A 16,287-nucleotide genomic window follows, 5' to 3' on the forward strand; every position below is an offset into this window, starting at 1 on the left:
GGTAATTCTCTCCAACACAGATACTTCTTGGCATTTTTCAGGTCAATGGGAGAACCAACAGGTTGTAAAGGTCACAGTTTTGGTCACCCCATCAGTAAACCTTCTTTACAAACCTTTGTTTGTTTAAACCATGGCAGCCAGAAGCCTTGTGAAAGGCCAGGACTCCATCACAGACTACTGGCTGTATTGACATGAAATCTCAGTCTTAGCAGACACCCACAGCTCTATGGCCAAAGTGTGACACGTGGCTCTGAAAGCAGCCACCTGGTTCAGCTGGCAGGGCATTTGTGCAATGTGTGCCAAAACACTGCCATGAGACACTTCTCTATAACCGTCTTAAGGCCCAGTGTTAAAACAAGAAAAAAAAAAAAAGGCAGATGATGGCAGAAGAGATGATGGACATTTTCAACATCACTGGGGCTTCAAACAACAATAATTTCATTAAGGAAAATTCCTAGACAATCCCAAGATGCAGCCTGTCCCTCCTGGTACAGAGTCAGGCAAATTGCTTCAATGGTTCCTGCCAGCTTGACCTGGAAAATGGTCTTACATCAGTTCAACTCCGAGTCAATATGAAAAGCGTAATTAATCTGGCACTTGAAAGGATACCATGAAGAGCACCAGTGCAAACAGAGCTACATCCTGTCCCTAGCTGTGGAAATCTCCAGTTCTTCACAACGAGATGAGGAAAAAAGCCGTTCCAAAAAGCCCAGTTATATAATAAGGGTGGTGGTGGGAAAATTCATCCTGGCCCTGGAATGAAATAGCAAAAGCCCAGGAACACGTAAAGAATACGATGAAAGCAAATGGTGATTTAGCCCATCCTGTCTTTGTAGAAGACAAGGGATGAATGAATATCGCTGAGATACATAAACCAGTATTTTTTGTCTGGGACGCTTAGCAAATCAGCAATTGAGGCCTTGCTGAGTGTTTGCACTGCTGCGAAGGGAATTTTTAAGGAGGGTTTTGAACAAAAACTTTGAATTAGTTTCACACTTAAAATGTCCAGGGGATGGTCGGGGTGACAGGAAGAACGCTGATGGTTTTATAAAGATGACAGTAGGCAGGGAAACAGGAAGGAAGAGAGCATTCTGACTCGCTCTGACTTCAAGCATAGTGGTACGGATCTGTGAGGTGCCAGGGAAACCGCTTCTCTGAGGGGTTCCACCAAAAGCAATGACTGCTTTGTGCCCATGGGGTGCCCCTAGCAAACTCAGCCTGTTTCTTTAAAATGAAGATAATATTTTTAAACCACAAATAATATCTCCCACTGGGAGCCTCGCTTTGAGCTACGGCAGGATTTGAGCTTGGCAGTGAAAGGGTTAGAGCTCTCAGGGAGCCCAGAGACCACACTGCATGTCTTAATTAGGAGGCTCATCAGCCCAGCTGCAATGAATTCAGGATTTCCTTATCTTGCTGCACTGGGAGGGTGGGGGAACTACTGGTAAAACTTAGAAATGTGCTTGGTGGGAAGTTCTGGCTGATAATGTAAGTTTGGTTGTTGTTTTTTGGTGTTGGTGGGTTTGTTTTTCTTCTTATTGTGAAGCATGTTGACTTAGTTGAATGGGAACCAAACTGAAAATCTGGTGGTCTGTTTTTAGAAGGTAACCTCTCTGCTCTGCAGGTCTTCAAGCTGCATCTGTCGGTTGTGCTGGGAAGCAAGGCTTCCTTTGTTATTTGTTTGCAAAGTGTTTCCAGTTAAAGGGTATGCAATCAGTAAGGTTCCAGTCCAGCCCTTTGTGACAGAGGCAGCTATTGTCTTCTATAGCTGCCTTACCCTGCTCCCAGTTGGGCAACACATGTGAGTGACTGAAGGGTTCCAGTATCCAGCTCACCTCCAAGAAATGCCTGGTTACGTGAAGGATCTGGCAAACACACTCAATTCCCTTGGCTGGTCCCCGCCTTTCAGAGACAGCTCTGGGGATCAGTGTGCCAAGAGGTGAATAAGGAAACACTGGAACAGAATTTCTCTCTTCAGCTTCTTTTTCAGCATTGGTATGATGTTAAAAACAAAGGAAGTGGTGCTGTATGCAATGTGATGATGCGTGGCACACTTGAACAAATAGGTGATAAGCCTTTCTTTCCAACCATCTCCTGGTATGGCTATTGCTTTAATTGTAAAGGTATTTTTTTTTAACTACGGTTAGGAAGCACAGATGCCATAATAGCATTTCAAATATGACAATGTTTAATTCTGTCCAAAGGTGATGGGATTACCTGTTTTTCCAGAGCCCTAGTTTATAGCTGATATTAATAACTGATAACAATCTGCTCTTGTGAGAATGGCACCTTGTTATTAGGACTATAGGGGCTGATTTATTTATTTATTAGGATTTATTTAGGTATGGGATGGAATATGTAGGGGCATGCCTGGGAAACTCAGTTTCTGCCCAGAGTTCAGTTTCTGGCTGCTGAACCGTGAAGGTGGTGGTAAGGGCTGCAGATCCACTTGTTACCTGAAGCCAGAATGACGTGTGTTGGTTTAACTGGTTAACAGCCTGTGCCTGGCCAGTACATTTGTTTAGGGCCCTTGGGTTGTTGGGTTTTATTTTTATTTGTGAATTACACTTCAAAGATTTTTTTTATCTCTGTCCCCTTGGAAAACAAAAAACAAACAAAACAACCAGCCAAATAAACAAAAAACCCAAACAAACAAAACCCTATGCTGGTACCCAATACCTCACTAGTTAAAAAAGAGGACAGAGAGAAGTATTTAAACTCTGTAAATAAGCATGAAGAAAATGCAACTTCTTGTCCTTCTTGAAGAGGACAGATGTTTAACCCCAAATACAGTAGCGAAACCTGGATAGAAGGAGCTATATAATTTTCCTAAACTGTTGGATTCTGCACGTAGTAATCTCACTGTTCTCACAGATGTCCTTCTTGGTTTCTGCTCGTTAAAGGATTTATCACTCAGGTTTGCAGAGGTGACTACTCCACCTTAGCAGGATAACTTCCTTTGGCTGTGGTATCATTACTGTGATTATTTGACCTGAAATCCAGTGATTTAATGCTTTTTCTTAAAAAAAAAAAAAAAAAAAGCTGTCTAATACTAAAATATTCTTCCCTATTTATAGCCGTTTAACAGAATCTCTAAGGACTTGCGAAAGAACCTGTTCAAGCTATAAGTCGGTACAATTTGTGCTAGTTCTCTCCACGTTTTTATTAATTGCATATACTGAGGTGAGCTCCTATAGTACTCCAGTATTCTTATACTGTCATTAGTTCTTCCATGACATGAAATAGCCTGTAATTGGAAAGCAATGAGCAAAGATTTTTTGATGACTTATTTTTGCTTTGGTATTTTGCCAACATGCTAAAGCAAACAAAAATAAAGCAGCCTTAACTTCCAGTGTTCACTTTAAGTCAGCAGGCGCCATGGCTGTTTGAAGTTTGCTGGAAAAAGGAGTTGGGTTGCCCTGTCATCGGCGTGAAGAAGTAACGTTTTCATATACTGTAAATTATAAACATTCTCCAGTCTGTGAAGTGTCTGTGATGGTAACCAGACTAGCTACACTAATTATTAGCCCTGCACTGAAATGTCAAAAGGTGCTGAAGTTGTTTATCAGCTTGGATTTTCATGAAGATAAGAATTGAGTACATCCCTGCGCTGTGTCATGAATAAAACAGTAGGACAGACAAGTCACTGCCCTCACTCAGTTGCTATTTTTACGTGAAAGGAGGGAGAAAACTGAAGCTATCAGAACAGTAATTCAGTGGCTTGTACATGCTCATATACAAAACTTAACCTGAGGGCCTGCGTCTGTCTTCCCTGGTAGTCACCTAAAGCTTGTTCCTGATGTGGGACTTATCTGTGGGGCTGTGCACTGTGTGTGAAAGCAGAACAGTGGTACCTGAAGATGAGTGTGTCTGGAGAAGAGCACTTCCAATCTGTGGCTTTTTTGTGCTCCAGTTCCTTATAAATGGTCAGAGCAGTTCCTCGATTTTGTTCCCAAACAAAATATTAAGTGCAGAATCAATGTTTATGGTCAACCCAAAAGCCTTCTGAAAATAGAAGGTTAAGTAAAAATACTGTTATAAATTTATTTATATTAACTTCAGCCAGCTAAAGTGTTTAATTACCAAGGCTGAACTGGAAAACCTCAAAAACTATTTCTCTATGGCTTATGTCTGCTTTAGCTCTTCTGCCAAACTATAGATACCTTTACAGAGAACAGTTAAAGAGGTTACTTATTAAAATTTTTTCACTGGACAAGTGGAAGCAAAGCTTATCACTTGCTGAAGTGCCTGGAGGAAGGAAAAAAGACCCAGGCTTCTGTTTCCTTCTCAAGTCAAAGCTTAAGTCAGCTGTCAAAAAACTTGGTCCTTAGGCTGACTTTAAGAAAATGTCAATTACTCAAGTTCCTCACTTAATGTACGTAAATGTAGATGAGTCAAGTGTACCTAAATTCATCCTTCTTCTGTAGGGGGATTTAGATAAACACGTGTTTATATTAATCTGCTAATGCCTGCTTCTAAATGTTCTCAGAGAGAGGGCACTAGGGTTTTCCCTCTAGAGAAATGGTGTTTTGAGGAGACAACTCTGAATGTGGCATGACTTGTCAGTAGTTGTGAAGCAAGTCAATGGTAGGGCAATGAATCTTTAATGTAGCGGCTAGATCTATCTAATCTAGCTCTTCTAGATCTGCCAGCTTGGTTGGCTGTGGCTTCTCAGACTGTAATTGCTTCCCACCTCTTAAATTGCCTAACAGCAAGTGGGTGCGATATGCTTCTCTGTATGATTTGCGTACCTTCACTTCATGGAAGAGTTGAAGAGCAGCACATGGCACCATCTCACTTCGGTTTAAATCTGCTGATCTTTAGAGTCTTGATCCAAAGCTTCCAGTGTTTGTCATTCAGGACTTTTACACATCTATGGATCTTAAAAAGTGCTGCTCCGTCTGCTCAGTGGTGCAGAGGTAACAAAGCTGGCAGTTAAGAAGTTCAGTCACTGTTGTTGGATTGCAGAACTTCAAGCAGTGCTCGGAGTTCTCTGCTAGCAGTGTGTGATCATTCCTGTAACAGCATCAGGGGAAGGTTTGGTGTGGAGGTCAGTGGGGACACTTGTCTTACACACTATACAGGGACCTCACAAACTGTCTTTAATGTCCATTAACAGAAAGGTGGAAAAGGAAAGGACGGATTTCTGGTCAAAGGTGCGCAGTCTTGGAGGAACTCTCTAAATCTTGTACCAAGCTTTGCAGGGATCCTTTTCATCAGTTGAAGGCTAAACAACTGCCCACTTATGTTAGAGAAGCTCCAACACATGAGCACTATATTAGGGACAAGGGAGACCATTCACACTGCAAATTACTTTAACACATCCCCACAGGAGCCTTCATTTCTCAGCCTGTCCCTGGGCTGCCTGCAGCTCGATCTCGCCCAGGTCACAGCCCAGTAACCTCCCTGACCTTCCCAGAATGAGTGGTGGTGGGGGCGGGAAGGCCCACCAGATCCCCTAATCCTGGTGCCTCCTAATGCTGCTGAAAAACGAGCATATTTTGTGGGTGTCAAGATGGGGTTCTCAGGCTACAAGGAGTCTATGAAGGTTATAAAGTGAGGGGAGAAACGGATGGATGTATTTTGACCCCTGCGCTTTAATACCCACAGCCACATTCTGTTAACATCTCTGTTTCCTGCAGGAAATCTTGTCTCAATCTGACCTACAGTTTGAAAAACAAGAGTCAGGTTTCCTTTCATTTGGTGGGTCTTTTGACACTCCAAACATAAGAAAAATAACACCCGGAAATAGATATGTGCCTGTTTAAGGCACACTTAAGAAAGCATTTACCTCCTGTGCAGCTCTTACATGATGAAAGGTTCTGCTAAGAAATGTTCATTTTGGGTTAAATAGAACTTTAAGTCTGAGACACTTTTGTTTATATCGTTTACATTCAGTAATGCCTTCTTGGCACAGAAACCTCTGCGATGGCTGCCAAAGTTTAAAAGAGGCAAAGCTAAGGTCACTGTCAGAGGTAGAAACAATACATCATCTGCCCAGAGCGGGCCCCTCACAATGTGCTTAGGGCCTCAGTTTCTGCACTCATGGGAAGACAAAAACTTTTCCTAAATTGAATATAGTGAAGAAAATAAATTGCTTCCATCTATTTACATGACAGGCTGGAATTTCATCTTACAACTCCAGCTTTTGGATAGTTTTATCTACATCTATAGCCACCCTCTGAACCAGTTGTTATACAGCATAGCTTCAAGTGTGATCTAAGCAAGCGGGTATAAAACTTCACATACTGCTTCAGATAAATTATAAAACTTGAGTGATCTAGTTTCAAATTAGACTTAAGGATTTTTTTTCCCAGGTTTTGTTTGTTGGGGTAATGAATATATTATTAATTTCAGTTGCAATGCGTCTTGGAGGAAGATGGTTGTAAGAATGCCTCTGTGTTTCAAGGACAGGCCCCCGATGCTCAAACCCTGTTCCCTCACAAGCCCTTATGAATCCCTCTTTTCAGGATGCAACATCTGTACAATAGGTCCATTGCTTTCCATTCAACCACAGGTATCCACAGCCCTGATGAACACACACGTATAGGTGCCTGGCAGGCTAGCTTAGTGCAAACAAAGTCTCCTCCTCTCAAACACTTCCTATTTCCCTGCTACAATCTCCAATGGGCTTAGAAATCTGGGACTCCTGGGTTTGCAAGAGCAGCCTATGTGAGCAAGATGATCCCTCTAAGATGTTTGCTTGGTTGGCAGTTAGCTGGATGAGATGTAAATATAGATAGCCAGATTCCTGAAATCCTTCTTGGGCATTGCACTTGCGTTCATTCAAAAGAGACACCAAATCCTGCCATGTCCTTGGAGTAGCTGGGGGTGGTCTTTTTATGTAGCAGCAACATATTTCTGTTTCGGGTATGAAAACCAGAGCCGTAGACCTTACAGAATTTCTCTGGACTGTGAGGGTATTTGCTTATCTTCAAACTGAATCTTGAGAGAGACAAAATGTATTTCCCAAGATGCAGGTTTGGGAACACCACACAACAGTTGTCCAAGCAGCAGCAGTTGTCAGTGGGTATGGAAGAACTAAGAAAAAGGCCTACAGGAGGCTCCTTAAAAACCCTCCTTCTCAAGCTATTGGACTTCTTAGTATTTGCTCACACCAAAACCCAAGACAGAAAGTAATGGGCTAGGCTTGTGATTATGTTAAAATTTGATAACTTAAAACCCACTGAGTCTCAAAACAACCATGCTGGCCTGGCTAGGCAACGAGGGACATATACAAAACCCAGTCCTCCTAACTTTTCTGAAGTGAATCTCTCTGTAATTTTAGGTTCCACTTCTAGTAGAACTAGGTTCTACTTCTAGTTTTCATTCCTAGAAGAAACTGATCTATGTTGTGACACTTATCAAATACCATCTGTCTGAGTTCTGTCAGAATTGCTGGAAGATTTGAATAGCTTTGTAAAACTTAATCAGTTCCTTTGCTCCGCTATAACTTCTCTGGAACCCAGACAGAAACTGAAGTAAACTGCAAGGAAGCATAGACTTAAATTCTTTCCATTTAATTTAATCATTTCATCATGGCTTTCTAAAAGAGGGAGAAGGGCAACGCAGGAGAGCGGCAAAATGGGCATCAGGCAGCTGGCAATTTCCCTAGGGGAGGAAACTGAGGACGGGTACAAATATCAACTATTACGTTTCATAAAGCAGCCCAGAAGCTTTAAGGTGACATCCATTATCACTTCTTAGGCATCATTTATATCCATACATCTAGTTTTGATGACAAAACACATTTGCTTTGCCTCTATGCAATTCCTTATCAATGTCGTATGATTACCTTTGTAATATCTGTGCTTGAGTCTTCATGCAAATGCACGAAGCCAGAATTTAAATTCGGAATTAGAAAATTGCCTTGCATTAATCCTCACCTAGTGACTGTCAATAATGTGATCTCTTCTGAACTTTTATAACTTCTTGCAGCGGTGCTGTTTCTTGCTGTCTTGTACAAACCAACAAAATCCCCAAAACAAAGTTTAAACAAATAGGAGGGGAAGGGGAGTGACTTTGGCTTTTGGATAAAATCATTGTTTTGTATATGTTTGGATTTTCTATTCATTCCATGCTTTTCATAAATATATTGGTTGATGTCAGATTTGACAGATTGTCTGTGCAGCTGACTGGAGAAGCATCTTCCTTTTCTGAGTAATTGAGTTGATGTCGAAGGAGCAAAAGAGGAAGGGATGAAAAATCATTACCCAACAGTTATATCACAGTTACATCACCCCTTTGTTTGGGTGCCTTGGCATGGAAGACACTGTAAAGTAACTGAGAACTGCATGTATAAAATAGAATTGTAATAGGAATCTTGCATGCTTTTGCCTCTGACTGTTTGGGTGGGGTTTTTCGTTTATTTCCCTGCATGTACTGCCTGGCAAACTTTTCAAGACATGGATGTATTTCTGAGACTAAAAGAAAATGCCCATGCTTTTCTTAGTTACAAGTTTGCATGTCCCAAGTGATCTGTGAGAGTTGGCAATAATTTTCAACTAATTGGGAAGAATACATATAATTGCTCCATTTTCCATTGCTGTTATTTTTTTAATGATTAGATTAAAAAGAAATCAGTGGTAAAAGGAAGGCCCACATCCCTCTTCTGCATGACCTGATGTAAGTTTAGCAATTAATATTTTAGCTCTTGCCAGCTTTTCAAACACAGTTCAGCCTTTGATGTGATGTGATGTGGCTAAATACTTGTGTTGCCATGAAGCAGAAGCCCAACTATAAGTCACATTTGAACAAGGTAACACTAGAGGCAGAGCAGATGCACTGCAGAGCTGCAGTAACATTGGTTTCACGTGTGGGGAGGGTAACGAGGTAAAGAGGCTTCGGCTACGGGGTTAACATCAGCATATCTTCGCTAGCAGCTTGCTTCCATGAGGTTTCTGCTCGGCCTTGCTCAGATAAAGAATCCCAAGGAAAAACAATGCAACTGTACTTAGAATGCTTAAAAGTTTAAAATATATATATACATGTATCCTGGCGAGTAGAGAAGTCAAAAGCCATGCCTAAGGGATACAAATGGAAGACTGGAATTTGTATGACTTCCCACTTCTGAAAATAAGAAATACATTTTGTATACGATTCCATTTCATATAACACCTTCATGGATGTAGTTTGTTCTGTTCTGGTTTTGGTTCCACCCCCTGTCCCAAGAAAAAGTTTTCCAAGGTCAGAAGTAGCAAAGCAAGAGGCCATGGCTGCAGAAGTAGCAACAGAGGGAAGGGGAAAAAAAAAAAAGAATGCTTCTGGGCTTGAAACTTGTCTTAGCACTCACCTGAATTTTGCATTTTACAGCACACATCAAACTAGAATTGAAAATGCAGTAGTTGCTAGATCTGAGGCTTTGAGACCAGAATACAGCTGGGGGTGTGAAATCTGTACTTTCTGTGCTGAAGCAGCGCTTTCAAAACAGCTTTAGAGATGGCTGCACGGGAAGACAGAGGCTGACATGCTGATACCCCAGAAGTCTGCTGACTCACAGAGGTTCAACTCTCTTGAATCCCTTGCAAGGACCAGTGCAAAAAAGAAATCCATGAGACAGTGCGAGTACCAGTGTACGTTGTGGTGCATGTATACAGAAGCAATTAAGTTTTGAAAGCTTCAATCATATGCATTGCCTGCTGACAGCATAGACTTACAGGGAGCCTCTCATCTTTAAAAATGGTTTATTTATTTTTTAATAACCTAAACCCACTATTGTTAGCAGTAGCGGTCAGGTGTCTTAGAAAGGGATTAAAAAACAATTGTTTTGGATTGATTGCTTTAGTTATCTGACAGCATCGTGCTAATATTTCATTCACCTTTGTAGGCAGTTTTGTGACAAGAAAAGAGAAAGAAGTACGTGTTGTTTTGGGTTTTCTTTTTTTTTTTCCCCTCCCCTTTTAAATACCATTTGTAAAACCACAGAAAAGCCTTTGCACCTGGGGAGGAGGCAGAAGGGAAAATGCACCTGAACTGCCATGCAAGTTCTTGAAAAGCAGTCTCAAAGGAGTTGACTGTCACTTTACATAGCCACAAGATATCTGTAATGGACCATCATCCTGAGTCAGAGAGCAGACAGGCCTCTAACACAAGAACTGCTGAGCTATTGCCTGTTTAAGTTAAGTTTTAGCACTTAAATAAACAATAATGAGAAAAATCAAGGCAAGGAGATCAATCAAATAATAATCACTGTTATTAATGGATGTTTTAAGAGTAATTTACAGCTGGCAGTCTTAGTGGAATGTTTAATTATTCCGTAACACAGTCAATTTTTTACTCAAATATGTGAAATTCCTAGTGCTCTAAATTTATCTAAATGACTTTTGTCATGCTGCTCACATTTTTAGGATGTAGATAGAATTGATAGATCCTATTTGCAGACTTAGCTTTTTTGTGTGTATGTGTTTTTGAAGTAGTACTTGAACTTTCTCCTTTTCTTAAGAAAAACCTAAATGTTTCAGCTTGAGAAATAGTAACATCTAATACTGAAAATGTAAAGGCCGACTCAGGCCAGCAGCCAGACTACCTTGCTGTTGCCTTTGTCCAGGTAAGAAAACCTTACTGCAGACACAGCCCTGTGCAGTGTGTTTGATGCTTTGTGGTCCTACACACTTTCTGGCTGTGCTAAAAGCAAATCTTAAACTTACTGGGAGAATAAGTAAATACAGGAACCAAAACTTTTTTGAAATTATTTTCAATGTGACTTCATCTACTGAAGGCAACCTATACACTGCACTACGTTTAAGGACACTTAAGTAAGAGGAGATAACTGTGGTTGTTGAGCCTGCAATGGAGAAGCAAGGAGTCCTGTCCGAGGAGGCTTTGTGCTGAGCGGATCACAGATATGCTTTGTGCTAGAGTACCTAATGACTGGCCAGAGAACCAGGGGAGTCAGAAGTGTCCCAGAGCATATGGCCGTTTCTGCTAATCCTCATCTCTGCTCTATTTGCCCTAGGACCTCACCGGCTGTGAGCAGCTTCACACAAGGTGTTTTGTCTCTTACAAAGTGTTTTGTCTCTGAAGTCTTTTGTTTGTGGCTGTTGAGATGGCAGCTCATTTAGTGGGCCGATGGCCTGATCTTGTATGGCAATCCCTGTATTACTCTGATACTTACAGGATGGGAGAATTCGTGGTTTGTTTTTTTTGTTTGTTTTTCCTTACCTTTCAAATTAGTTCACCTAGGCTAAAGAACAGGTCTTTCTTTGTAATGTATTGAGCTAGTTTGTTTGCCAAAAATTCTATGAAGGACAGACAGGAAACAAGGTTGTTTGATAGAAAATGCATTTTCTGTAGAAATGCTATATTCCTACCACACGTCTTCCTGTTCTTGCGTTTCATTATTTATTTATTTTTTAACAATAATATACATGAATGTCATTGTCTTATTAACCTTTCATCTTTAGAAAGCTGCTTCACAAGCTGTAGTGATCCCAGTGCTGCAGACCTGCTTCTGTTCCACAGGGGATTCATCAGGATTTGCTGTAGTATAGGCTCTAACTTCTTTTTCTTTAATTCCCCAAGTTTTCCTTCCTGAGTGAGCGATCTGCACTTTAATGCAGCCAACTGAACTAGCTTGTGTTCTCTCATTCCCAATTAGTTCCTCTCTTGCCTGTAAAGAATGGATCTGCAAGTCCCTGAGTCAAAAACATGAACTGCTTCTCAAAAAATTGGATTGTTTTCTAATCCCATACATGCAGTTATTTGTGCTTAAATAAGACCTGGTTTGGATCTGGAAAGTGGCTGCTGTAGAGGTTTCTGGAAGGAATTTCCCTCTTGGAAAGACATGCAAAGCATTGTACGTGGGTAAAGAATTCGCTAGGACATGGGCTCCTTCTCATGTAAATATTGGCCTGTACTGGAATTAGCACTTTATGTTCAAAGAAACAAGTTTGATTATAATATGGTAACTTGGAGTTACTTGTAGCTTTCTCCTCTTGACCGAAGTCAGCACTGATTTAGTAGGAAGCCTACTGTGAGAGTAGAAAAATGCCATATGACACTATTGCCCCATTATTCTAGGTTTCTCAATTATACCACGCAATGACACAAAGCCACAGTTACCTGGCTGTGTCTCAAATGCCTTAAATCCCATGTAACCAGCCTCACAACAAAACCTCAAATACTTGGCTCTGACGGATGGTGTTATAATGAGGGTGGAGTTCGGTTCAATAGCCAATTTAATACATCTTAATGTTCTAACATGCTTTCGTTTCATATCTAGGACAATAAATGCTGCAGTAAAGTTTTATTTAAAGCAGGTCTGTTTTGCAAAATGAGTCTTGCATATGGAACAAAACATTCATTGTCGCTTTACTGTTTAAACCTTTATTATTGCTTCTTTTTCTGGGTACAATGGGCTTTTATGCACCAAACAGCTGTGTTCATCATGTTTATTTAGAAGGCGTCCATTGTAGTGGAAAAAGTCTGGAGGACAAAAATCTTAGTGAAGTGCAAGACTACTCTGTGGGTGCTGGCTCTTTTTTTTTTTTTTTTTCTGTCCAGTTCTTTGGTCAGCATGCAAGTCACATACACAGGCACTGCCATGCAGACTTGCAAACCCAGTATAATAGCAACTTCTCACAAGTGCTGTCTCTTATTCCAAGCAATCTCCTCCAGAAATTTCTCAATTGCAAAGCAACCTACAGGGTGCATAACTATTTTATACCCTGTGATCCTACCATTTCTCAATCTGGTGCTATTTTGGCCTCTCATTAGGTCACTTTCCAAATACTGTATACAGCTACTTGTCAATCATTGTCACAGCCCAGCTCCAGGATGAGCCAACCCAGGACAAAACTGGGAGGAAAAAATGCCAACCAAAGCAAGCACTGTGCAGAAAACAGTCAACGGTTTAACTGTGGAAAGCTATGTGTCTTCCAAAGATAGCATAAGCCCACTTGATGCAAAAGTAGCATACAGCACTACTGCTCCCCAAAACAATTTTACGCAGTCAAAATACTTAGTGTACGCTGAATGGCATCCACAAATAAACAGATGTTAGAATTTCAAGAATTAAGAGCATGACATTGTAGGGAACTCTTGGGTGGCTCCTGCCAAAAAGCAGTCTAGCTTAGTTTCTGGAAAGAACAGAACATTCAGCATACTGACAGAACTTTGGTGTGTTTTTTTTTTTCTTGTTGTTGTTTTGAGCAACAGTATCTCTAACGCCTTCTAAGCCCCTCAGTGAAAGATGCAGAATAAGCAGACAGCATTAGCCCAGGGAACTAAAGCATTCCCTTGCTTCTTCAGAGCTCACCCAGTGTGCGAGTGTGCTGCTGTGCCCTGAGAGGTGGCAGCGTCCCCTTCCCTCTGCCCAGACCCCCTCCCTAAGTGCGAGGCCGCATTAATGCATGGTTCAGGCGAAGACTGGAAATAGAGAAAAGCGTCTCTACCAGCAGGGTACTCAATGCAATTGTTGCCACAGGCTGGAAAAGGAATGGGAAGAAACTAACGTGCTCAGTCTTTAAAGAATATTAATATCTGCATAGAATCAAATGACTCCTTATTTCCTGAATGGTGAGCTCTCCTGGCTGTCACTAGTACACCTCAGGAAACAGGAGAAGGTGAAAAGGAGTCGTGTAAGGTGGCACCCGTATGCCTCACAGGGGTGGCAGGCAGCTTGGTGCTGCTCCTGGGCCAGGGAGCCGGAGGTGGGGCTGGCCAGTGCCCCTGGGAGGTGGCCACGGCTGGGAGAAGGCCTGGCCTACCGGGAAATGGTGTTCCAAAGGAAAGGGTTTGGGGGAAAAATGGAAAGAAATGTGAACTGAGGGGAAAGAGGGAGAGTGTGATGAAAGGATTAGCTCCTACTCGCAAAGGGTGTAGTAGAAACAGAAAAAGAACTTGGAGAAACTTTAGGAAAACTTTCTCAGAGACTGTTTCAGAGGCTTCCTGCATGCATCCTTCATGTACTTTGTGTGGGTGGGTTTCTGTGTTTGTTTTTACTTCTCGTGAGAAAAAGGGAGGAAAATGAGGACCCGCTGTGAGCGGGGTGCATTCCGACATTTGGAAACCCGGAGCCGAGCGGTGTCCCGCTCTGCAAAGACGCCATGTAGGCCAGCCCCGGACTCTTATTGCTACCTGGAGAGCACAGAGCTCGTCAAAATCCCCGAATGGTAACCAGTGGGTAGGGAGCTGGAGGCTTATGTTATGCTCCCTCTTGGCCTTCTAGCAAAATTGGTGTGTTGTGAAGTCTGCGTATATTTAAACTGGGTATGTTAGGTTACCGAAGTCGAGTGCATCGGACTGACTGGGTTTTGATTTATATGCTCTCAAAAATAGTGTCAGTGTTGAGACTGGATGTGCTTTGCAAAATTCTGAAGGAAGAAATGATTTCTAATTAAGGAAAGAAGTACGTGTGTACGCAGCTCTGGCTCTCCGCCGCTAACAGCTGTAACACCGTGACTGCTGGGGAATTTGATTTGTTTTCAATTAACAACCCCTTTGCTGACAAAAGAAATAGGCATTTTGGCCGAGAGCGCTTTTTAAACCTATGCTGTAACTGAAACGGCGCGGGGAGGACTCTGAAATGTCACTGTGGAAGTGCCACAGCGGGTTGGGCATGCAGCCCACCCAGCCCCTCGCGACTGGAGGCCCGAGGCAGGAGCCCCTTGGCCGGGAGGAGCGCTGCTGCTGCTGCTCCTCTTCTGGAGACCTCTTGTGGGGCACTCGCCCTAGCAGAGAGAGAGGTGCCACCCTGCAGCAGCGAGGTCCCTCCGATGCAGAAGTGCTTGACCTCAACAACTTCCTGCGACAGGGAGCTCCGCAGTGAATTGTCTTTGTGTACCCTATAGTGTTTTTAGTTTCCTTCCCTTTGGTTTCCTACGGTCTGCTTCGTGCCTGACGAAATGCGCGCAAAACTTTTCACTCAACTTACTACCCCCTCCTTCCAGCCTCACCCCCAGTGTCTATAGATACATCTACAGAAGTGATTTTAATAATAATTTTAGTTGAAGGGGGGGACGTTTTGAGCAGTTAGGACGCCTGTAGCGCTTTTTGTGTGTCCCCCGGCGGCTGTGGCGGCCGTGTAACCATTTACCACAGTGTCAACACGGCCGGGCCGCGCTCCGTTAGCTGCGAGGGGCAGCCCCGGGGGCGGGCGGCGGCATCATGGCGGTTGGGGCTCGGCGGGGGCCGCGCACTCACCTCGCTGCGCTGGAGCTGGAAGAAGCTGTTGAGATAGCTGGAGCTGAGCGAGGAGCCCAGCTCCGGTGGGCTCTTGGTGTAGCCGAGGTCGGGGTGCTGCGAGGAGGAGGGCTCGGGGCGGAAGGCATCGAAGGCGCTGGCCTGGTGCGTGTCTTGCAGCGAGAGATAGACCCAGTTGAGGAGCTGGGCGGGCTGGTAGACGGACGCAGCGCTGGTGTCGATGGCTGACAACAAGCTCATCTTTCCCCCGAGCGCGCCCGGCGGCGGCGGCCGGTTCCGAGGTGCCGCTCCCCCTCCGGGCGCTCCGGCCCCGTCGCCGTCCCCGCCCGGGCCGCCTCCTCCCGCCCGCCCGCCGAGAGGACGGGCCGGGGGCTCGCTGCGCCCCGCGCCGCCCTACGGCCCGCCGAGCCCGCCCAGCCCCAGCGCTCGGCGCCCCACCGGCATCGCTGCGGGCCGCGCAGCGAACTTTCCGCGCTCCGCCTGCCTCCGTCCCTCCCTGCCCTCCGTCCCTCCCCGCCCGCCCCGCTATCTGTCTTTATTCCCACTCCGGGGCACCGCCGGGGAGGAGCTGCCGGCGCTCCGGCGGCGGGGCCGCGCCCCCACAGGCCTCCCGCCCGCCGCGGGGGTGCGGGGACGGGGGGGGCGCCGGCCGGACCCCTCCTTCCCTCCGGGGCTTCCTCTTCCCTTTCCCCTTCCCGGTGAGGACCGTGCTCGCCCTGGGCTCCGTGCGGGGCTCCCCCGCCGCCCTGCCTCTCCCCTTCCCTCCCCCGGGTCCGTGAGGGAGCGCCCTCCCCGCAGCACCTCTGTCAGGGGCAGCGTTACAGCGGCCGCTCGGCGGAGGCAGGGTTTCCCAAAAAAGGCCGGCGAGCCGTGCCCTGCTCCCTCGGAAAGCCATCGAGGTAGCCCCGGGACGCGCGGGAGTTAAAGCGAGTAGGCCTTTTAAGGAGTCTGGTAGCACAAAAGGGGATGATGGATGGTCCTGCCTTTAGGAAGGAGCCCGCGTGGGTAAGCTGGTAATTACAGTCCGTACACTCTTCCCCGCCGCCTCGCCTGCGATGGCTGGAGTGTCGTAGGGCAGCTGTGTGGTGCGAACACCACGGCAGAGAAGCCGGGGGGGGTTTAAAACAAAAGGAGGTGACTGAAAGA

At 44.5% G+C, this 16,287-nt stretch overlaps 1 protein-coding gene and 1 long non-coding RNA gene across 2 annotated transcripts in view; one reads left to right on the top strand and one right to left on the bottom strand.

Moving 5' to 3' along the window:
- Positions 1 to 16,104, bottom strand: part of ZCCHC24 (zinc finger CCHC-type containing 24) — a 110,950-nt gene extending 94,846 nt beyond the window's left edge. Inside the window, exon 1 of the mRNA XM_083843880.1 lies at positions 15,142 to 16,104. Within this exon, the coding sequence (XP_083700006.1) occupies positions 15,142 to 15,381 (240 nt within the window). The 5' untranslated portion in view covers positions 15,382 to 16,104. The remainder of the gene's footprint in view (positions 1 to 15,141) is intronic.
- Positions 1 to 16,287, top strand: part of LOC310902397 — a 58,537-nt gene that overhangs the window by 19,841 nt on the left and 22,409 nt on the right. The gene's annotated exons all lie outside the window — the stretch shown is intronic.

Source organism: Anser anser (genome assembly GCF_964211835.1).
Source record: "Anser anser genome assembly, chromosome: 7".
Classification (NCBI taxonomy): domain Eukaryota; kingdom Metazoa; phylum Chordata; class Aves; order Anseriformes; family Anatidae; genus Anser; species Anser anser.